The sequence below is a fragment of the Rana temporaria genome, chromosome 1 (genome assembly GCF_905171775.1).
Source record: "Rana temporaria chromosome 1, aRanTem1.1, whole genome shotgun sequence".
Classification (NCBI taxonomy): Eukaryota; Metazoa; Chordata; class Amphibia; order Anura; family Ranidae; genus Rana; species Rana temporaria.
Window position 1 is genome coordinate 182,383,421 of NC_053489.1, and position 22,644 is coordinate 182,406,064.

A 22,644-nucleotide genomic window follows, 5' to 3' on the forward strand; every position below is an offset into this window, starting at 1 on the left:
TTCATCCTGCATGTCCTATCTTTGTTGTAGGTGAGGAACTGTCTCGCGAGGCCAAAAAACCCAGAAAAACAGGCGGACTTGCTGGTAGCAGCTCAGATGAGATGGACAGTGAGACTTCTGCATCTGATAAGGAAGCAGAGAGTGAAAGTGAAAGCTTTAAGTCTATTAGCTCTGGGGATGACGAAGATGATTTTAACCCTTTTAGGGATGAATCCAGTGAAGATAACGAAGATGGTGAGTGCTGCTTTTCAATCGAAAATTAAGTATATGTATGTATTGTACAGGATTTTTTATTTGGACACACCACCAAAGGAGTCACAGCAATTACTAAAGTTACCTGCTACAGTTGTGTAAAAGCATGTCAAACATTTCAGTATTGGTATTAGATAAGTGCAGTATTTCACAAAAACTGAAAATAAAAAGCCTGGTTTTCGCTCAGATCACCTCTAGTATCAATCAAAAGTGCATTAACTCGCTGGATTGACTAAAGCAGTGTTGTATATTTTTTTTATGCAAACCTATATTAAAATGGTACCACACAACAGACTATCATGCCAACTATCCACCTTGTTTACACCAATATAACTTTTTTTTTTTTTTTTTTGTCTGCCCCAACACAAACATTTAAATGTATGGATAAAATCAGAGAACTATAGAAACACTTCCCCCTGACTTTGCAACGTCCGTGTATGGGGGGGGCTTGATCCAATAGGGATTGGGTCCTGTGAATACTCCCAAAATGTCCAGGGTTGCTTAGGATAAGGGACTGCAGTGAAGTGTATAGAAGGACCATGTCCTAGACATGCCTAAATGTGCTGTAACAATGGGTGTTTAGAATAGAAATTGTATATTCCAAGCTGTATAATGCTGTCTTATAGTAACCCAAATGAGGAAAAGGTGCAGTGGTCTAGAGGTTAGTTGTTCCAGGCTTGAAAGGTATGGTTCTGTACAATAGCCCACTCCGAGTTGAGCCCATGTACAGGTTTCACTTGATGACATGCTTAAGAAGCCTCCCTCATTCTGACTTGTATAGGTCCTGGGTGACCTATTCGGCCACGGAGCTACAGGAATACTTGCAGGGAATTGAACTGCCCAGTCTGTCAGCGTCCCAGCGGGCATTCCTGGATTCCCCGATTAAGCTAGAGGAGCTGCAAGAGGCTCTGTCTCTTTCCGAACTCTAAAGCCCCAGGGGACGATGGCCTTCCCATGGAAGTTTTCAAACAGTATGAGGGTGTTGTCCTGCCGCATTTGTTAAAAGTTGTTATGCTAGGGAAAACCAATGTCTACCTGACTCTATGACCAGAGCTAGCATTGTTATTCTTTTAAGACCAGGTAAGGACCCTCATGACCTGGGGTCATACAGACCAATTTCGCTCTTACAGAGCGATATCAAAATCCTAGAGAAGGTCCTGGCTCAAAGGGGTCATCTCCTCTATTATCCACTCAGATCAGTCTGGCTTTATGCCCCAAAAGTGTACGGCCATTAATCTCCGCAGACTCTACTTGAACCTCCAGACGCAGTCGGAAAACATGGGAAATAGGGCCCTGTTGTCACTAGATGCCCATAAGGCCTTTTACAGCATAGGGTTATCTGTGGGCTTTCAATGGGCAAATTTGGCTTTGGTGAACAGTTCCTGTCGTGGGTGCGGCTGTTTTGCTCGCCCAGGGCGATAATTAGAGAGGCGGGATATGTTTCTGAACCTTTTACCCTGCATAGGGGTACTCGTCAGGGGTGCCGTTGTCCCGCTTCTCTTCGCCGTCGCCATTGAGCCCATGGCAGCCTTAATTAGAGCAAACCAGAGGGTAAGAGGATTCCACTATGGGGTGATTCAGGAGAAAATTATGTTGTACTCCGATGACACCATGCTGCTTTTGGGAGACACGGATGGCTCCCTGAGGGAGGCTATGGACGTAGTCGGCAAGTTTGGGTCCTATTCCAGCCTTGTAATTAACTGGGCCAAGTCCTTACTTCTGCTACTGGATGGTGTTCCGGGGTGGCGGAGATCGGACAATACACAAGGTACCGGTGTCCACTGGTTTCAAGTATCTTGGCATCCAGGTTACTTCTGAACCGCAAGATTTTCTCGCTTAACTTGACGCCGCTATTAAATTGAATCTGGGATAGAAATAAAATTTGGTCTCGGCTTAAGATGTCCTTGGTGGGAAGGGTCAATCTTATAAAAATGATCTTCGTGCCCCAGCTCTTATACCTCCTACACAACACTCCTCTGGTCATCCCTCTAAAAATGTTTAGGATTATTAACTCTCTTTTTAGGACCTTCATATGGCAAGACAAGTCCCCTAGGGTGCAACTGGAGCAGTTTCAAAAGCCCAAGACAGCGGGAGGCCTTGCCCTCCCTAACCATTGGGTCTACTATTTGGCGTCTCAGGCGCAGCATATCGCTATGCCGAAAGAGCAGGTTCTTGAGGGGGGTAGCAGGCAGTCGGACCCTATTAGGGCCATCACTGGTGGGTCATAGGTTGAAGGTGGATAGAAGCTTGACCTATGCCTGTCCATTTCTCTTCCGTTCATGGATGGACACAGCAGCATTGACCTTAGGGTTATATATCCTATCCTATATATCTCTTCCTTCAGGAGAGACTAGGCAGAAAAAAAACAGCACTCCAAGTGTTAAAACACTTCTCTCAGTACAGCACCTCCCAGGGGGCGGGTCCCCTGGGTACAATCCACTCTCTTGCATCATGCAGCCTCAGTTTTATTCTGCCTAGCGTTAGGAGAAGACATGGCCCTTCTGGAGCTCATTCTGTGCTCTGGAGATTTTTTATTTTTCCTGCATTTTTGGATCCTGGGATGTACAATCAACTGCCGACTGGGTGACATGCTGGATCTTGATCCTTGTAGTCCCCCCATGTTCGGCCATCGAGCGTGTGTCGGCCTTTAGCTAGGCCGTCCACCACATGCCCTATATGCTACAGGGCGCACATATGACCGGTCTCTATGGCTGAGTCAGTGTGCCGGGCCGACAGTCATGCCGCAAGCAGACGTTGGTTCTGTCTGGAATGCCTCCAGCCGGTGGTCGCAGGACAGTTAAGTAGTATCCCCTTGCCTTGGCAGGGTGGTGCGGCTGGTGCATTCCTGGGGAGGTCAATTGAGGGTTTGCCCTGCTTTCCTCTCTCCCTTCCTCTCCCCCATTCTGGGTGGCGGCTGTGAGGTGGGCGGTCCGCCTGCGGGGGTGCTTTGTTACTGCCGGGGGGCTGTGCTGCTGTGAGGTGCTATATTTATTATATTTATGGTCCTGTGTGTGCTGGACTGTGTTCTGCTGTGTGTTACTGGGCTTTTAAAACATGTGTATGGCCGCCATTTTACCGGGGTCGTGGTTCTATGTATCGGCGGCCATTTTCTTGTAGCCCACATGCTGTTGTTTTTCTGCACGTCGGCGGCCATCTTGGAAACGTTTTTGGCCTCTAGTGCCTGAAATATTGCCGCAAAAGCCAGCGGAATACTTCCTGAGGGACGGCACAGCACGGACAGCGCTCTCAGCAGCGATGCACTCTGGTCGGGTGGTGAGTCTCCTGGGGGGTCCCCTGCTCTCTGTTGCGGCCGGGAGGGTGGCCTGTGGGTCCTGCCTTGCAGTACTAGGGCGGCATATATAGGTGGGTCAGCATGGAGTCTGCACCGGAGGCTTCTACCCCAACCATGCCAGAGTTAACCCTTCGTGCCCCTGTCCTGCGACCTCAGTGGATGCTGTGGCGGCAGTCCTTGAGGCGTTTGTTGCCAGGATTGAAGTGGCAAGTGGCCAGAAGGGGGGTAAAAAGCGCCCCCTCCCTGCGCCTGCTTCTGGGGATGTCTCTGACACGGAATCGGGCCCTGCTATTGCATCTGGCCCTGGTTCCGTTTTGTCAGATGATGCAGGCTTAGCCCACATGGACAGTGAGGATGACTCTGCTTCACGGTCAGCGCATGATAAGGAATTTGTTGGAGCTCTTATCACTGCGGAGCGGGATACTCAGAAACTTGAGGATTTGGCGGCGGCATCATCGGACATGTCGGTCCCTTTTGGGTTCCGCAAACCACCCCGCAAAAGTGTTTCCTTGTGTTCCATATCTGGACAAATTGTTGTACAAGGAATGGGATCGGCCGCAGAAAGTTTTTGCCGTTCCAAAATACATTGCGGTTTGTTAACCTTTTGAGGACTTTTTAAAAAAGTGGGTCTCTCCTCCGTCGGTGGACCCCACTGTGTCCAGGCTGAACAAGGCTACCACGTTGCCTGTGGAAGGGGCTCCCGCTTTTAAGGATCCCGCAGATAGGAGAGTGGAGGCTGTGGCCCGCTCCATGTTCACAGTAGTGGGATCGGCGGTGAGACCGGTTTTGGTCGGGGGGTTTGGTGTCAGACACTTAATAAATGGGCAAAGTCCTTGTTGCAGGAGCTGGAGGCGCAGAATGCTTCTGAGCTCTGTGTTGACCAGGCCGAACAGTTGGTACATGGCCTAAAGTTTGTCTGTGAGTCGGCCCTGGATACGCTCCCCTTGCTCCCCAGGGCCTCTGCCTACGCGGTGGTACTACGCCGCCTCGTGTGGCTGAAGTGTTGGTCTGCGGACCAGTCTTCTAAAAAGGCTTTAAGGGTGAACGGCTTTTTGGGGCGTCCCTGGATGACATCATATAAAGGATGCCACAGGCGGTAAGAGCACCCTGCTCCCACAATCTGGAAAGGAGCCTCGCCGTAAGCAAGGACCCTCTTTTACTGCCCCCAAGCGTTTTTTCGCGCGCCAAGTGCGGCAGGAAAACGTTTTCAGGGAGCTAAAGCGCCCCTGGTACCGCAAGCCCAACAAGCCTGCGGACAAGCCTGTTCTGCATGAAGGTCTGCCCCCGCATCTCAGGTGGGGGGCCGGCTTCGCGAGTTTGCGGCTTGGTGAAGGTCTCTTCTGTCCGACCGTTAGGTTTGCAAAGTCGTTTCCTCGGGGTACAAGATAGTTTTTCTCTCTTGTCCACCAAACAGATTTTTTTTCCCCTCCGGCTTTCTCCAGGTCGCCGGAAGGATCCGTCGGGAGCTGTCCAGGATTTGCTGGTCAGGGGGGTGGTTGTGTCGGTTCCCTCAACGGAACGGTTTCAGGGGTTTTACTCCAATCTGTACTCCCCAAGAAGGAAGGGGTCCGTCCAATCTTGGACCTCAAGGCCCTCAATTGTTTTGTCAAAGTGCAAAAATTCAGGATGGTGTCGATTCGCTCAGTAGTAGCAGCGCTCCATCAGGGGTATTTCCTAGCATCCTTGGATATCAAGGACACGTACCTGCATATCCCCATATGCACAAAACACCAGAGATTTCTGCGTTTTGTGATCGGAGAGGACCACTTTCAATTTGTGGCCCTCCCGTTCGGGCCTGGCCTTGGCACCACAGGTTTTCACCAAGGTGCTCGCTCCGATTCTGGCCCTGCTGAGGCAACGCGGGATCGCTATCGTAGGATACCTGGACGACCTTCTTCTGAGAGTTTCTTCAAGCTCAGAATTAGAAGAGGATGTGTCTATCACCTGTCAAACCCTCCGAGAATTGGGTTGGCTACTGGTACAGTCTCAGCGGCTGGGGTTAGTCCTGGACTCCTCAGAGGCGAGAGTTTTCCTCCCAACGGAAAAACTACAGACATTGCAGTCTGCGGTGCAGCAGCTGACGACCCAGAAATGGGTGTCGCTTTGTTTTTGCATGAGAGTGCTGGGTCTGATGGTAGCCTCTTTCGAGGCAGTGCCGTATGCCCAATTTTACACTCGAGCATTGCAATAAGATTGTCACGTTGGGACAAGCTCCCTTCGTCTCTAAGTGAGTCCCCTGGTCAGGTCCTCCCTAGTATGGTGGCTGACATCTCCGGCACTTCGGGCCGGAAAATCTTTTCTGCCATGCCATTGGACAGTGATCACGACGGATGCCAGCCTCTCCGGCTGGGGGGGTGTCTGGGGTGTCCAGTCAGCCCAGGGGTGCTGGACTCGGGAGGAGTCCCGCCTACCAATCAATGTACTGGAGCTCCGAGCGATAAAGTTGTGTCTCTCCGAGTGGTCTCTGGGTCTGCAGGACCGACCGGTCAGGATCCAGTCCGACAATGCCACAGCCGTGGCGTACGTCAATCATCAGGGGGGCACGCGGAGCTCTGCTGCAGCGACAGAAGTCGTGCACATCCTTACGGTGGGCCGAAAGGTACGTTCCGGCTCTGTCGGCCGTGTACATTCCGGGGGTGGTGAACTGGCAAGCCGACTACCTAAGTCGCCAAACACTAGACCAAGGAGAATGGTCGCTACACCCGGAGGTCTTAGAGTCTGTGCCAAAGATGGGGCATTCCAGACGTGGACCTTCTGGCGTCCCGTCTCAATCGGAAGGTGGCCAGGTCAAGGGATCCGTGGGCGGACGCGTCAGATGCGTTGGTGGCACCATGGGGTCACTATCGCCTAATCTACGCCTTCCCTCCTCTGAAGCTTCTTCCTCACCTGCTGCGCAGTAGGGGTGTTGAATATAATCGATGCATCGCGCTTCAGGGCCCCCCGATGCGGCATCGATGCATGTGACCCCAATAATCGATGTCGGGTGACCTCATCCTGACTTGCCCCGCCCCTCCCGGGAGATCGCTCTGAGCAGGTCTTTTAAAATGTTTTTTTTTTTTTTGTAATAAATGCACGTTGTAATTCATTAAGTGGCCGGCGTTGTGTGTGCTTTTTTAAAATATATGTAGATTCATACCTCGTAGCTCCATGTGCAGTAACTGTACATGTAATCATGTGACTCCATGGTCCGGCCCGCCTCTCTCTTCCTCTGTCCTCTCGCATCCCTCGTCTCAAAGTCTCTTCTGATGTCCGCCCCGCCCGCCTCTCATGTGATCTGTTACTTTAGCTAAAGACGATGGGCGGGGCTGAGAACGGACATCAGGAGAGATGAGAGGAGAAAGAGGCAGGTCCGAGCATGGAGTCACATGAGGGGAATGTAATATACACACGGAGACATGAGGTATGATTCAGCATATGTTTTAAAAAGCACATTACAGCAGTGGCCACTTAATTATAACAGCATTTAGTATCACAGGTATTTTATCAGCAGTCTGACTCCTACACGTGCTCTGCCTGTACTATGTCTGCAGTCTCTGATCATCTCCTGTATTATGTCTGCAGTCTCTGATCATCTCCTGTACTATGTCTGCAGTCTCTGATCATCTCCTGTACTATGTCTGCAGTCTCTGATCATCTCCTGTACTATGTCTGCAGTCTCTGATCATCTCCTGTACTATGTCTGCAGTCTCTGATCATCTCCTGTACTATGTCTGCAGTCTCTGATCATCTCCTGTACTATGTCTGCAGTCTCTGATCATCTCCTGTACTATGTCTGCAGTCTCTGACCATCTCCTGTACTACGTCTGCAGTCTCTGACCGTCTCCTGTACTGTGTCTGCAGTCTCTGACCATCTCCTGTACTGTGTCTGCAGTCTCTGACCATCTCCTGTACTGTGTCTGCAGTCTCTGACCATCTCCTGTACTATGTCTGCAGTCTCTGACCATCTCCTGTACTGTGTCTGCAGTCTCTGATCATCTCCTGTAGCATGTCTGCAGTCTCTGATCATCTCCTTTAGTATTTTGGGGGGAGAGCCATGCGCACTTGCGCTGCAATTGTGATGCATCGCCGAATCGAATCGTGGACTTGATAATCGTAATCGAATCGTGAGACCGGTGAAGATGCGCAGCCCTACTGCGCTGAGTGGAAGCAGAGGGGATGCCAACAATCCCGATCGCTCTGGATTGGCTGCGCCGGCCCTGGTACGCGGACCTGGTGTGTCTGGTGGCAGACGTCCCCTGGCGTCTACCCCTGAGAGAAGATCTTCTGTCGCAGGGTCCGATCTTGCACCCTGCTTTACAGTCGCTGGCTTTAACGGCATGGCTGTTGAGAGCCAGGTGCTGAAGGATCGAGGCCTGTCGGGCTCGGTGGTTTCTACCATGTTACGAGCATGGAAGTCTACTTCACGAAAGATTTTCCATCGTACATGGAAGGCCTACATCGCTATGTGTGAAGAGATGAAATGGCACCCCCGTACATACGTGATGTCCCGGATTCTGCTGTTCTTACAGCGTGGAGTCGATCAGGCTCTCGCCTTAAGTACGGTTAAGAGTCCGATTTCGGCTGTAGCTGTCTACTTTCAGCGACCCTTGGCGGCGCACTCCCTGGTGCGTACGTTTGTGCAGGGGGTTCGGCATGTGGCCCCTCCTATGCACCCTCCATGGGACTTGAATTTAGTCCTTTCGGTGCTTCAAGAAGCTCCGTTTGAGGACATTCGGAAGATTCCTTTGTTGACTCTGTCCCAGAAGGTGTTTTTTCTGGTGGCAATTACCTCAGTCAGACGAGTGTCCTGCAAGGCTCCTTACTTGGTCATCCCGTCTTACTTGGTCATCCCGTCTTAACTCCCAAAGGTTTTTTCAGCTTTTCACATTAATGAGGACATTGTTTTGCCATCCTTATGCCCTCGGCCGAAAAATTCGAAGGAGGCCACTTTACATTCCTTGGATGTGGTTCGGGCCCTACGGGTGTACTTGTCTGCTACGGCTCCGTTTCGGAAGCCGGACTCACTGTTCGTTCGTGACTGGTCCTAAGAAGGGTCTGGCTGTCTCGTCGGCCACCATTTCTAGGTGAATCAGACAGGTCGTGCTCCAGGCCCTAAAGGGGCGGGCGCCTCCCTTTCAGGTTACGGCGCATTCGACCAGGGCGATTGGTGCCTCTTGGGCTTTCCGCCATTAGGCGTCTATTTTACAGGTGTGTGTAAGGCAGCGACCTGGTCGTCAATCCACACCTTCTCAAAGTTTTACAAGATGGATGTGAGTGCATCTTCGGATGCCTCCTTTGGCCGCAAGGTTTTACAGGCAGCAGTTTAAGGTTGAAGTTCCTCCGTTGAGGAACTCTGGTTTGTTTGGGGTGAAGCTTGGTTTGTTTTTTCCCCACCCCTTGAAATTTTTTGACACTGCTTGGGGACGTCCCTAAGGTCAATGCTGCTGTGTCCATCCATGAACGCAAGAGAAAATAGGATTTTTGTACTCACCGTAAAATCCATTTCTCTGAGTTCATGGATGGACACAGTACCCACCCCTCCTTTGTACTGCTTGTTAACGAACTGAGGCTGCATGATGCAAGAGAGTGTGATGTACCTGGGGGACCCACCCCCTGGGAGGTGCTGTACTGAGAGAAGTGTTTTAACACTTGATGTGCTGTTTTTTTTCCTGCCTAGTCTTTCCTGAAGGGAAGGATATATAACTCCAAGGTCAATGCTGCTATGTCCGTCCATGAACTCAGAGAAATGGTTTTTCTGGTGAGTACAAAAATCCTATTTTTTGCCGGTCTCTGCCTGCTGCTTCAGAGGTGTACAGTATTTGTGTTCACTGCTATGCCACACACAATCTTTCTTCCCTGTTATAGTTGGACCTTTTTATGAACATTTTTGCCGATCAAAAAGCATGTCCAAGTGTAAGGAAATTCTTAGGCCCCTTTCACACTTGTCCTGCGATTTGAGACTTCAAAGTCGCATGACAAGTTGTACCCAATGATTTCCAATAATAACCATTCATATCTGTACGACTTAAGTCGCAACTTTAAAGTAGTCCCTACTCCATTTTGGTCCGACTTTGATGCGACTTGAGGTCCATAGACCTCAAAATATTTCAGGCATTGCTTCAAGTCACATCAAAATCGTGGCACTTTTGGGTCGCACAAGTGTGAAAGGGGCCTTATAATTACTCCCCAATGGTCTTTATTGTAAGCCAAGTTCAGCCATGTGTCCTAAAGTGCAAAAATTCATTTTTATACCATTTTTATTTTGCAGTTTCAGTGCCTGTCATGTGACTTCATACCCTCCCCCACCTGAGTCTAAGAGCAGCCGATGGGCGTGTTTACTGAAGGCTAGTAGCATCACTTCCAGAAGTACGCTCAATGCCTACAGAGGAACAGAGAGAAAGACAGGAGGAGCTGATTATAGGTTCCCCTGTCGGTGCGCTCTCATGAATAAGGATGCTTACGCACCTTCATTCATCAGAACATTAAGAAATAAAAAAATAATCCTTCATACAGGATGGCTGGGAAGAAGGTCCAGTGTATGTATACAGTATATCTCTGTAGGGCTTTGATTCAAAACTACCTTAGCTGAAGGTAACTGGAAGTGGGTGGGCGGTCAGCATAGCTGGAATGCCCTTTGTGTCATCTCCACTTTGTCCACAATGCCTACCTTATGATCCAGAAGTCCAGTTAGGGTGCAGAAGCTAACTGGCTGGGCATGCTGGAAGTGGGGAGAGTTTGTTCCAGCCCTACTGACAGCTCTCTGCATCCAGACTATAGGGCACAGCAAGCTAGGATTCACTGCCTCCTTGTTCAAATTCCCAGATCCGATCTTGTACATGATTGGGGTACCCAGCAATTGTGGCCTTATTTATGTTTAGTAACTGTCTGCACAGCTGCTTACTTTCTCTGCACCCAGAGCCTGCAGCCTGCTTGGTACACATTTCTCTGCACACAGATCAGCTAGTTACTTTCGGCACCCTGATTGGACTCCTGGATCATAAGTTACAGTGGGCATTGTGCACTGTGAGTTGAGCGAACACCCCCGAGCGCTTTTAGCTATGCTGATGGTTCCTCTTTGATCCAGTTCCCTTCTCCCATGGTAGTATTCTTGAGCTGCAGGATTAATCGTTAAAGAATCAAATTTATGGGAGGAAGTGACGTTTTGACGTCGCTTCCGCCCTGCTATGGTATGGAGACGGGTGGGGGACATCTTGCCCTCACTCGTATCCATACCCGGTAGGAGACAAAACCCGATCGCCTCCGCCGCGGCAGAGGGTGTGGGAGGGGGGCCCCCCTCTCCCTGCGCAGGTAATGGTGATATTGCAGCAAATCCGCCGTAGAGCCTAGCAGCTGCTGCCATAACCGTAATATCCATCTTCAAAGTGCCAACGTATGTATACAATGGGAGGTCCAGAAGTGGTTAAAGACTAAACCTTTTTCTGACATTTTGTTGCTTGCAAGTTAAAAATCAGCATTTTTTGCTATAAAATTACTTGGCACCCCCAAACATATATTTTTATTGGCAGAGACCCTACACACACACACACACACACACACACACACACACACACACACACACACACACACACACACACACACACACACTTTTAGAAAAGAAAGAACCAAGAAATGTTATGCTTGGGTACTGGAATGTGGGGCCATATACTTGGACGTTTTGCATAGATATAATTTTGTTTTGTAATTCATTTTTTTTTTTTTTTTTTTTTTTTAATTTTTGCTGTGTATCTATCTCTATTGTATTTATCGGCGTATAACACGCACCCTAACTTTTTAAAAGGGAATTTTCAGGAAAAAACCTTTCCACAGCCCCCTACGTATAACATGCAGGCACAGTTTACCCTCCATTTTCAGGGTAAAAAAGTGAGTGTTATATGCCAATAAATACAGTGTATACATTTGTGTTTTTTTTTTTTTTTTTTTTTATAAATATGGCTGTCATGCCCCTCCAGCTTGTGTCTTAGAATAACAGGGAGGAGAAGCCATCTTCAATTAAGCTGTAATATCCTGCCTTTGTGTTAGCTTGTTAGTGGGCATTGCAGGAAGAGGTAGAGTGTAAGCTGTCATTAACCACTGTGTATACGCCTACATGTTTTGACTCTATATTCACATAGGCTGCTCATTGTACAAACTCACTGAAAACTGAGCATGTACAGTAGCTGCCAGCAGTGCTCTGCAAAATCCCCAACTGCATGGGGGACAGCAACAGAAGGTGGAGATGAAAACAGTTTTTTTTTTTTTTTTTTGCAGAATATAAATTCCATAGTGACCGAGTATGAACAGCATGTAATACAGCATTTTACTGATGTGTTATTTTTTTTTTTTTTTGTATGTTTTTACACTAAGTGGGTTTAGTGACATTTTAAAGAGGAAGTAAACCCTGATTGGTTCCTCTTTGTTTCCCTGCAAAGGTAAAGCATAATGGGCTACCATGCACCGCATAGTAGCCCATTATGTGACACTTGCCTGCAAGAGAAGCCCGCGATATCCACGTCTTCCATGTCAGCGAGCATCCATTCTTCACCCCTCTTCTTCTTTCCGGGGGCCGCAAATTCCGGCTCTGACTGGCCAGAGTCGCGTGATGTCACTCCCGCACTTACGGCATGACCCGAGCTATAAATGGCACAGCGTGCCCTTTCTAACTCTGGCACATGCACAAGAGAAATCTCCGTACAGTGATTTGTAAATATCTCCTAAACGGTGTCTGTTTAGGAGATATTTCCAGCACCTACCGGTAAGCCATAATCTAGGCTTACCTGTAGGTGGAAGTGGTATGTAAGGGTTTACAACCACTTTAAGACTTCATGTGTAAGGCAGGTTCTTGCACATATACGCTCTTATCCTTATGAACAGCTGTTTTGGAAATCATGGAAAAAGTACTGCAGGATTCCATGTTTTGCAGGCCTGCATGTTTCCAGTATGGTAATTTTTGTTCACCTGGTGCACAGTTGCTAAACCAAACTTTGATTTGCATTTGTACAGATCCCTGGCTAATTAGAAAAGAACATAAGAAAAGTAAGGATAAAAAGAAGAAGAAAAAAAGCATTGATCCAGATTCCATTCAAAGTGCCTTATTAGCTTCAGGACTTGGGTCTAAACGTCCTAGCTTTTCATCTGTTAAATCTGTTCCCACAATTGCTGCTTCTAGCCTTCCAGGTAAGGAATGATCACTGCAGCCCTTATAGGCAGACTATTTAGTCTGCAGATGTTTTTAATCTTCTTCTTTTTTTTTTTTTTCATGACAGCCGTTACAAGTAGTGCTTTATCCACAAACTTCAATTCCAGCAACAGTTGTGTCACTAGTCAAGATTCAGTGGAAAGGGCCCAGCAAATGAAAAAAGAACTTTTGGACATACTGGATGAACTGGCAGAAGCACTTCCTCCAAACACATTGGATGAACTTATTGATGAGCTTGGTGGTCCTGATAATGTAGCAGAGGTAGTTAATGCAACAGTTTGTTTTGTTAACTATTGATCTGCTTCTCAGCTTTTAATGTACAGTAGATGTCTAATTTTTACAAACAAAAAATAGTGAACAGCCAGCAGAAATCCTGCTACTCCCAGCTTGCCTCAGTTTTCTACTAGAAGGATATTCTAAAGCACATGTGTCAAACACAAGGCCTGCAGCCTGAATCCAGCCTGCCAGGCTATTTTCACACCCAGGACTTTTGGTGGTAGCTTCGTTAAGGGTGGGACTTCCTGTCCCACTTTCTACTTCCACCTACAGGCCGCCTAGCCGACTCCTCTAGCCTTAGGCGGCCCCTCCCTCTAGGTGATCACATGGGAAACGTGACAGGTCACAGGAGATCGCCTGTCCACCCCTAGAGCGCAACGTGACTCGTGAATGCGTGCCCGGCCGTAAAGCCGCCACGGCCGGGTGCCCACAGTGTGAATGGAGGCGGGGGGGGGGGGGGAGGAGCTTAGTTCTGGGCGGCCACATCGCTGGACTGTGGAATAGGTAAGTATCTGTTTATTAAAAGTCAGAAGCTACACTTTTTGTAGCTGCTGACTTTTAATAAACATAAAAAGGCTTTAACGTTTAACTAAAGGCAAAACTTTTTTCCATTTTTGGGTAGAGTAGAGAGGGATTGGAACCCCTATCAGTTTTTATTGCTTTCTGTGTCACTGTTCGGAAGATTGACTCTCTCCATTTGTCCTGTTTACTATTATTGAAAGTGAAAATAAAAAAATCCCAAATATTGGGTTGTCCCCAAAAAAGTAATAGGAGGTATGTTCCAATTGGGACACTGGGGGACCCCAAGGAATTCCTTTTTATTTGCATTGAGTGAGTTCCTCACTTACTGTTTTGACGGGACAGGAACTGAAGAGAAATCTCTGCAATGGGACATGGATGGTGAAAAAAATCCGACATGGGTTATAACTCTCGCATACCCTATCAAAAATGAGTTGATTCTGATATTTTTGTCATACATTTAAAAAAATGAGCATATTTTTACTTTTTTTTTTTTTTGCCCATAAATTACTTGTAACCCCCAAACGTATACAGTGCCTTGCGAAAGTATTCGACCCCCTTGAACTTTGCGACCTTTTGCCATATTTCAGGCTTCAAACATAAATATATAAAACTATTTTTTTTGAAGAATCAACAAGTGGGACACAATCATGAAGTGGAACGAAATTTATTGGATATTTCAAACTTTTTAAAAAAACTGAAAAATTGGGCGTGCAAAATTATTCATCCCCCTTAAGTTAATACTTTGTAGTGCCACCTTTTGCTGCGATTACAGCTGTAAGTTGCTTGGGGTATGTCTCTATCAGTTTTGCACATCGAGAGACTGACATTTTTGCCCATTCCTCCTTGCAAAACAGCTCGAGCTCAGTGAGGTTGGATGGAGAGCGTTTGTGATCAGCAGTTTTCAGTTCTTTCCACAGATTCTCGATTGGATTCAAGCGCCCAGAGGCGATTCAGTTCGCATGTGTCGCGCTATATAAGTTTCTCATTCATTCATTCAGGTCTGGACTTTGACTTGGCCATTCTAACACCTGGATATGTTTATTTGTGAACCATTCCATTGTAGCTTTTGCTTTATGTTTTGGATCATTGTCTTGTTGGAAGACAAATCTCTGTCCCAGTCTCAGGTCTTTTGCAGACTCCATCAGGTTTTCTTCCAGAATGGTCCTGTATTTGGCTCCATCCATCTTCCCTGTCCCTGCTGAAGAAAATCAGGCCCAAACCATGATGCTGCCACCACCATGTATGACAGTGGGGATGGCGTGTTCAGGGTGATGAGCAGGGCTGGACTGGGACAAAAATTTGGCCCTGGACATTATCCAGACCGGCCCACTTTAATTCAATAAAATGCTGCCCCCACCCCCTGAAAAATCACGCCCACCAAAAGGTCCCTACATCCATTATTGTATATCATGAGAGGGTGAGAGAGAGGGGAATGAGAGAGAGAGGGAGGGTTGAGGGAAAGGGGGTGAGAGGGGGGTGAGTGTAAGAAAAAGAGAGTGCGTGTAAAAGAGAGGGGGTGAGTATAGGACCCCTTTTTACACTGAGGCGTTTTTTAGGCGCTTTTGGGCTAAAAATAGCACCTGTAAAGCGACTGAAAAACGCTCAGTGCTTTCACACTGGGGCGCTGCCAGGGCATTAAAAAAAGTCCTCCAAGCAGCATCTCTGTTTTAAAAAATGGCCCACTGAGCCATCGGCCCACCGGGAAACTCCCTGTAGTCCCTATGGCCAGTCCATCCCTGGTGATGAGCTGTGATGCTTTTACGCCAAACATAACATTTTGCATTGTTGCCAAAAAGTTTGATTTTGGTTTCATCTTACCAGAGCACCTTTTTCCACATGTTTGGTGTGTCTCCCAGGTGGCTTGTGGCAAACTTTAAACGACACTTTTTATGGATATCTTTAAGAAATGTCTTTCTTGCCACTGTTCCATAAAGGCCAGATTTCTGCAGTATACGACTGATTGTTGTCCTATGGACAGAGTCTCCCACCTCAGCTGTCGATCTCTGCAGTTCATCCAGAGTGATCATGGGCCTCTTGGCTGCATCTCTGATCAGTCTTCTCCTTGTATGAGCTAAAAGTTTAGAGGGACGGCCAGGTCTTCGTAGATTTGCAGTGGAAAAAATAGAGGGGTCTCAAGGATTCCCCAATTAACCCCGAAACTCCAATGAAATAATGTGGGCAGGGAGGACTATACCGGTACTTGATAATTAGTAGATTTGCAGTGGTCTGATACTCCCATTTCAATATTATCGCTTGCACAGTGCTCATTGGGATGTTTAAAGCTTGGGAAATCTTTTTGTATCCAAATCCGGCTTTAAAATTCTCCAACAGTATCTCGGACCTGCCTGGTGTGTTCCTTGTTCTTCATGATGCTCTCTGCGCTTTAAACGGACCTCTGAGACTATCACACTGCAGGTGCATTTATACGGAGACTTGATTTTTTTTCACAATTGGTTTTAAAACTTTGCTTTAAAAATACATTTTAATGATTTTTAGAGACCACAAACACAATCTAATACATAATTGTTGGTAAAATAAAGATGTTACTCTGAGTAAATGGATATCGCATGTCATGCTTTGATATTGCACATGCCCATGGAAAGGCTTCACAAAGTCACAGTACATTCAATTATCCATAGGTGACGCTCTTAAAAACCTTTTACAGGTTACCAGTTTAGAGCTGATCCGGAGGTCTGGTGCTAGAATTATTGTTCTTGCTCTGACATTTTTCAGTGATGCCACACTTGTGTGGTGCGATCACTATTTTGCATATGCGAGCGTGACCGATTTCATGCCTGTGCGCGGGGGTTCTTATTTTACACTCTACACCATTACATCCCTTGTGATGGAATGGGCCATGACAGGTCCACTTTATGGAGACATCTGGGATTTGAAACCCCCAGATCTACCCCTTTTTATCTTCCAGTGCAGCACAAAAAAATCGATCAAATGGCTTGGAAACCGGAAACTATTTCATTACTTCTGGTTTCTTTGTTTACAACGTCACACAATAGGAACCGTCCCTCTCGCTGTGTCCAGGGAAGCTGATGCACTGTCTTTCCCATACTCTGCTCACCAATCGCTCTGAAGAGCCCGGTAAAAGTAGTGACGGGAGGGTGATTAAACCTTCTTCCGCCGCCTCCAAAAGTTAACCTAGCAGCTGGATCGCCTGAACTAAAAACAATACCAGAATCATGACACTTGCTGCAGTCATGATCCTGGTATAACTGCTTTACCAGGACATATATGTGCGTATGGCGGTATTGAAGCAGTTAAAGTGGTTCTAAAGCCTTAAAGTGGAGTTCCACCCAAAAGTGGAACCTCCGCTTATGTTTCCCCAACCAACCCCCCTCTTCCGGTGGTACATTTCAGGGGAGGAACGGGACCCATTTTTAACAGGTCCCCTTCCCCACTTCCAGGAGACGGACCGCTGCCTGATCTCCCAGATGGTTGGACCCTGCCGCCGGTCCAATTAGAAAGTGCAGCGCGCTTTGTGCATGCGAAGTAGTGAACCCGAAGGGCTTCCCTGCCTGGTTCCCTTACCAGGAATCGCAGCGATGGCCCCCGTGAGTCGATCCGAAGATCCCCTGGGGTGCCGACATCGTGGACTCCCTGGACTGGTAAGTGCCCTAATATTAAAGTGGGTGTTAACCCCAAAACATTTTTTTTTCTTTGCTGTCACAATGTACAGTATAAGATTTCCTATCATTTGTGCCCAGTCTTGCCACATAGTTAATGCAGCTCTGAGCAATCCTCTTATTATTCAGTGAAATAAAACGGACTTATAGAGAAAAACCTTAGTCCATTCCGCCCCCTTGCTGTGAGTGACATGTTATTTACATATCTCATGCACTAGCTTCAGACAGGCATTATTTTTTAATTCCCACCCCCACTCCTTTTCTGAAGTCATGTGGTTACTTTTCTGGATTTTGACTGGACGTTGGTGATAATAGCATAATTTAGTTTAAGGGGGGTGTAGAGGAGGGTGGGGAGTCTACTGACATCACAACTCCACCCACAGAGCTCCAGACAACAGATCCACCCACAGAATCTGCAGTTTTTCAGTTCTTATAGCAGACCTAGGGGAGACATTTGACAGGTAAGGATGCATGCAGGAGGCATGTATATTCTTATAGATCAGAACTATGACAGTAGTTTAGAAAGGATGAGAGTGGGTTTACATCCACTTTAAAAGTCGGTTGCAGTATTTGTAGCTGCTGACTTTTTTTTTTTTCACCCAGCCTGCACTTTAAGGTTTTTACCTTGATTCATTCCATGCATTAGGTAAAAAAACATCTTTGCCAGATGATCCTCCCCAGCCCCCTCGATTGAATCGAGATCAGTTTTTTTTTTTATTAACAATTGTGCGTCTCTAGTGTCAGTGTTTTTTATTAACTCCACCATGCTGCAGCATAAAGGGTTAATTAAGACTGATGGTGCCACCGCACAAATTGGTTAATTGCCACTGATCAGTCACTTGTGGCAGTACGTTAACCCCCTAATTTCTGCATATTACAGTACCTTAAGGAAGGTTACTAGCCGTTGTACTTGCTTGCCGTCCACATGGGTTCTGGCTACTTGCAGGTCGTACTAGCAGCACTATATTTTCTTTTCAATCCAACGCTTCTGGGCTCTGAATCATGACATTATTCTAGCCGGGACTAGGAAGCTCCTGTTGGGCGCAGATCACTCCACCTGACAAGGAAGTGATTGAAAGACTTGTCGGCTGGATGCAGGCGCGCACTGGGCACTCACCGCTCCACTGCAGCTCTGCAAGTAACACAAGTAGTAAAATGTGTATCGACAGCCCCGGTGTCACCCGGGTGCAGTCCACACCCCCCTTAGTAACAACCACTGGCTGTAAATCAATTCTTGTGACAAGGGGGTGGGGCTGAGCTACATGGTCTGTCTGTAGTACACTACAGCTTGATCTACACATTTCTTGTCTACTTTAGCCATCTGCCCCAGGCAGATATAGTAACTCTGGCCTGATCAGACTCCTGGCAGATGCTCTGTGGCCCTTTCCAGACTGTCAAGATCTTCACTCCTAAGGACTGGTTTCCCCATCATCCTGCTTCACGGTTGCTGGCTTTAACGACATGGCTATCGAAGCCTCACTTGCTCTGTAATTTCCCACATTGCTAAATACTAGGAAGTCTACTTCCCACAAGGTCTATCATCGCACATGGAAGGCAAGCTTAATTTGTTACAAAGAAAAATGTTTACCCCCAGAGAATTTGCATTCATTGAGCGATACAGGTTCCATCCCTCTAATCATGCTAGTGGTACTGCTTTTGCAAAACTAGAAGGGGGTTAAACGGGGTTGACTGGTTGTGTGTCTGTCTGGGGGGTTGTCCAAATCCTTCTATAGGTGGCAATTATTACCCAACAGCTGCTAAGTTCTTGTGTCCCTCAATGAACTGCAAATGGGAATATTATAATACAACAATCCCATTTTTTTCATTGGCACAGAAACTGTAAATGTTAAGACTCTACCTTCTTGGCTGATTAGGTACAGCTAAAACAGGGCTCGACAAAATCCGGACGCCTGGTCACAATTGCGACAAATTGTGACCTGACGCCTGCCAGTAATTGAGGCCGTGGGTTCGCAGAAGGAAGCTTCGGCTGCAAAGCCGTGGCCTCAATGTCCGGTGCGGGCCCGCCACGATCGCGCGGAGGAGGTGGGGGGGCGCACGGAGACACAGGATCCACAGGCGCCCGCCGGTAACTGAGGCCGCGGCTTTGCAGCCTTCTGTGATCTGGCGCTATCTCGTGGTGGTCGTTTGGCGTTACAAGTATAGCAGTTCTGTTTTTTCACTGCCATCTCCTTCCCTCTAATTGGAACCCCCAAACATTATATATATTTTTTATTCCAACACCCTAGAAAATAAAATGGCGGTCATTGCAATACTTTGTCACACCGTATTTGCACAGCGGTCTTACAAGACCACAGTAAATTTGTCCCAATTTTTTTTTTAATATTGTGAAAGAAAATGTTATGCCGAGTAAATTGATACCCAACATGTCACGCTTCAAAATTGCGTCCGCTCGTGGAATGGCAACAAACTTTTACCCTTTAAAATCTCCATAGGTGACGTTTAAAAAATTCTACAGGTTGCATGTTTTGAGTTGGAGGAGGTCTAGGGCTAGAATTATTGCTCTTACGATCGCGGCGATACCTCACATGTGTGGTTTGAATATCGTTTACATAAGCGGGCGCTACTCACTTCTGCGCGAGCTTAGCGGGACAGGGCGCATTTTCTGGCTCTTAACTTTTTTAGCTGGCTCCTTGATTCCAAGCAAATTTGTCAAACCCTGAGCTAATATATTACCAATGATGTGCAAAAGGTACTGTACTTGCTGTGCTCTATTGTATTGAGCTAAGGTCTTGTTCTTTTCCCATAAAGATGACTGGCCGGAAGGGCAGGGTGGTCAGCAATGATGATGGAAGTATATCATACGAGTCACGATCGGAACTTGATGTTCCTGTAGAAATTCTTAATATCACTGAAAAGCAAAGGTTTATGGATGGTGAAAAGGTAGGTATTACCTGCAGTGTTGGTGTTTTTGGTTGAGTGGTGAATTTTTTTTTTTTTTTTTTAATGGTGAATTGTTTTACAGAATATAGCAATCATCTCAGAAGCTGCCAGTTCAGGAATATCCTTACAAGCTGACCGCAGAGCTAAAAACCAGAGAAGAAGGGTACACATGACCCTGGAATTGCCTTGGAGTGCAGACCGTGCCATTCAGCAGTTTGGTAAGTTCAGAATCCCTGGAGGTGGTAAAATTTCATTTTTCAGGGCCTATTTACTTTAAAACCCCGCTAAGCTGTTTATTGGCTGGGCTGTTAACACATTAGATTACACAGATGGAAAGATGCTTGAGTCCATCATTCTTTATTATTTTTCCTTCAGTTTATAAAAAAAAAAAAAAAAAACGAACAGTGAACTGTATAGAAACTTGCGTACATCATCAATAGACTTGTATGCAGAATAATGCAACTTGTTACTATTAAGGGATAACTAATACATGTCTGTGCCGCATTCACAATGTGGATTCCTGTAAGAAGCATGTATTGCATTATTGGAGCTGGATGGAATTGGAAAACATTTTGGGAATTAAGTAGCAGTCCACTCATCACTCATTAGATGGCTCCGTGTAAAGTTTTAGACTCCTTTCACACCTGAGTGATCCGAGTTGCAGGCAGAATGTCTGCAATTCTGCCCATGATTCCAAATCGCGGGATGCTTGTGCGATGCGGTTACAATTTAATGGCACCCCAATTGCGGCATGATAAAGTGCGCTGTAATTGTAGCAAATCGCAACGTGCAATGCTTTCACTTAAAAGCATTGCGTGTATGTATATGGCTTTTATGGGGGGGGCGGCGATCAGTTTGTTTTGAAGCAAGAGCAGAGCACCACTATTGAGCTGGCAGGTAGGAGAGGAGGATAGAAGACACAGGGAAACAGATTCAGAAAGCTGCATCTGATGGAGGCTCGTACTCTGACCACTGTGTCGGCGCTCAGCAGCTCTGATATAACATGGTCAATGTACAGAGGAAAGGCAAAAACTGGCAGGATCAGCCAGGTATTTCAGGTGCTAGAGGGGGCCAAAATACACGGCACAGACACTGTGCTGTTCATGCTTTAAGGGAACAGGATCCATATTTTTTATTTTGGGTTAGCAAACACTTTAAACATGAAGCATAAAATGTTATCTGCTGTGCAGTTTCTTCTTAGCTAGCCATAGTCCTTTGGGAAAACTTTGCCACATCTGAAATGTTTGTTAAACAATGATTGTGTGTATGTATGCATGTGCAGGTCTCTCTGATGACAAACATTTTTTTTTTTTTTGTATGTCCCTTTTTTTTGTTTTTCATATATTTTACAGGTAGAACGCATAGATCTAATCAAGTTACTGCTCCAGAATATGTCTTCCTCATTTCTGAATTGGCTGGAGAGCAAAGATTTGCTTCAATTGTTGCAAAAAGATTAGAAAGTTTGGTAAGTTTATTGTATTGTTTTTTTTGAACTGTACGCTGTATCCATATGCTGTCATAATGTGCAAGATACGATTTTAGAATATATTTTTTTGGTTTGTTTAAAATGTCCATCTTCATAAAGACCTAAAAAAGTGTGTATGTGTTGTGATTGAAAAGTTTGAAATTTCTTTTAATTTGTTTAAGGGGGCCTTAACGCATGGTGACAGGAGAGCAACAGAATCGAGAGATCTGAGCCGCTTCAACTTTGATAACAAGGTACATTTGTGGCTTACTGTTTGTGAGTTTGATTATTCTCGGCCATTTAAGCATACAACAGTGTAGCATATATTCATGAATGTTTTTGGAACAATTTTATGAAGCTTTAAAAAATTAGATTGAAACCTTTTTTGGTAAAAAAATAAGTTCTGCATCTTAACCACTTGCCAACCTTGCCTACTGCATATGTACTGCGGCAGGTCGGCTCTATTTGTGCAATCGACACTGGGGGAGGGCACTGATTGGACAGAGGGGTAGCCAATCGGTGCGTCCAGCAGACCCAATGTCCGCCGGCCACCCGAAGAAATTTACTTAACGTAACGTAGTGCCGTATCACAAAAAATGGGGGTAAAACCTTTCAGGGCTTAAGTGGTTAATGGTACAATACAGGACATGTGTTAGTGTCACCAGTGATGGTGAACCTTGGCTCCCCAGATGATTTGGAACTACATTTACCATGATGCTCTACAGTGCAGCTGAACATCATGGGAAATGTAGTTCCAAAGCATCTGGAGTGCCAAGGTTTGCCATCAATGCTAGGCTATGGGTTATACGCTGCTACCTTCAGGTGATTGGTCACTGGCAAGAGCTTTACTGGGAACACTTCCCAGTGCGCTCTTTAGTGTCTAAAGGCGATCAACCTTTTTCTCCTTCAGAAACCACCCTTAACTTAACATGGTGTTTGTTTTTTTGTTTTTTTCCTCCAATTAACCTCTTGTGGGATTCTACTTCCAAAATAGCAATGTATCCAGATCCATACAACCTTGGAAGTTGTACCTGGACAGCCTGTAATGTTTAGGAACTGGGCCCTGCATGGGTGCTCATGTTGAGTTGGCTGTATTACAGGTCCACTACCATCGTCCATTACT

General features: G+C 46.5%; 1 protein-coding gene across 3 annotated transcripts in view; it reads left to right on the forward strand.

Moving 5' to 3' along the window:
• The window catches only part of SBNO1 (strawberry notch homolog 1), a 135,911-nt gene that overhangs the window by 63,748 nt on the left and 49,519 nt on the right, over nucleotides 1-22,644 (forward strand). For all 3 annotated transcript variants that reach the window (XM_040347290.1, XM_040347291.1, XM_040347292.1), the window contains 7 exons: nucleotides 31-234; nucleotides 12,524-12,697; nucleotides 12,787-12,980; nucleotides 19,925-20,056; nucleotides 20,139-20,274; nucleotides 21,409-21,521; nucleotides 21,704-21,775. In XM_040347290.1, coding sequence (XP_040203224.1) covers nucleotides 31-234; nucleotides 12,524-12,697; nucleotides 12,787-12,980; nucleotides 19,925-20,056; nucleotides 20,139-20,274; nucleotides 21,409-21,521; nucleotides 21,704-21,775 — 1,025 coding nt within the window. The remainder of the gene's footprint in view (nucleotides 1-30; nucleotides 235-12,523; nucleotides 12,698-12,786; nucleotides 12,981-19,924; nucleotides 20,057-20,138; nucleotides 20,275-21,408; nucleotides 21,522-21,703; nucleotides 21,776-22,644) is intronic.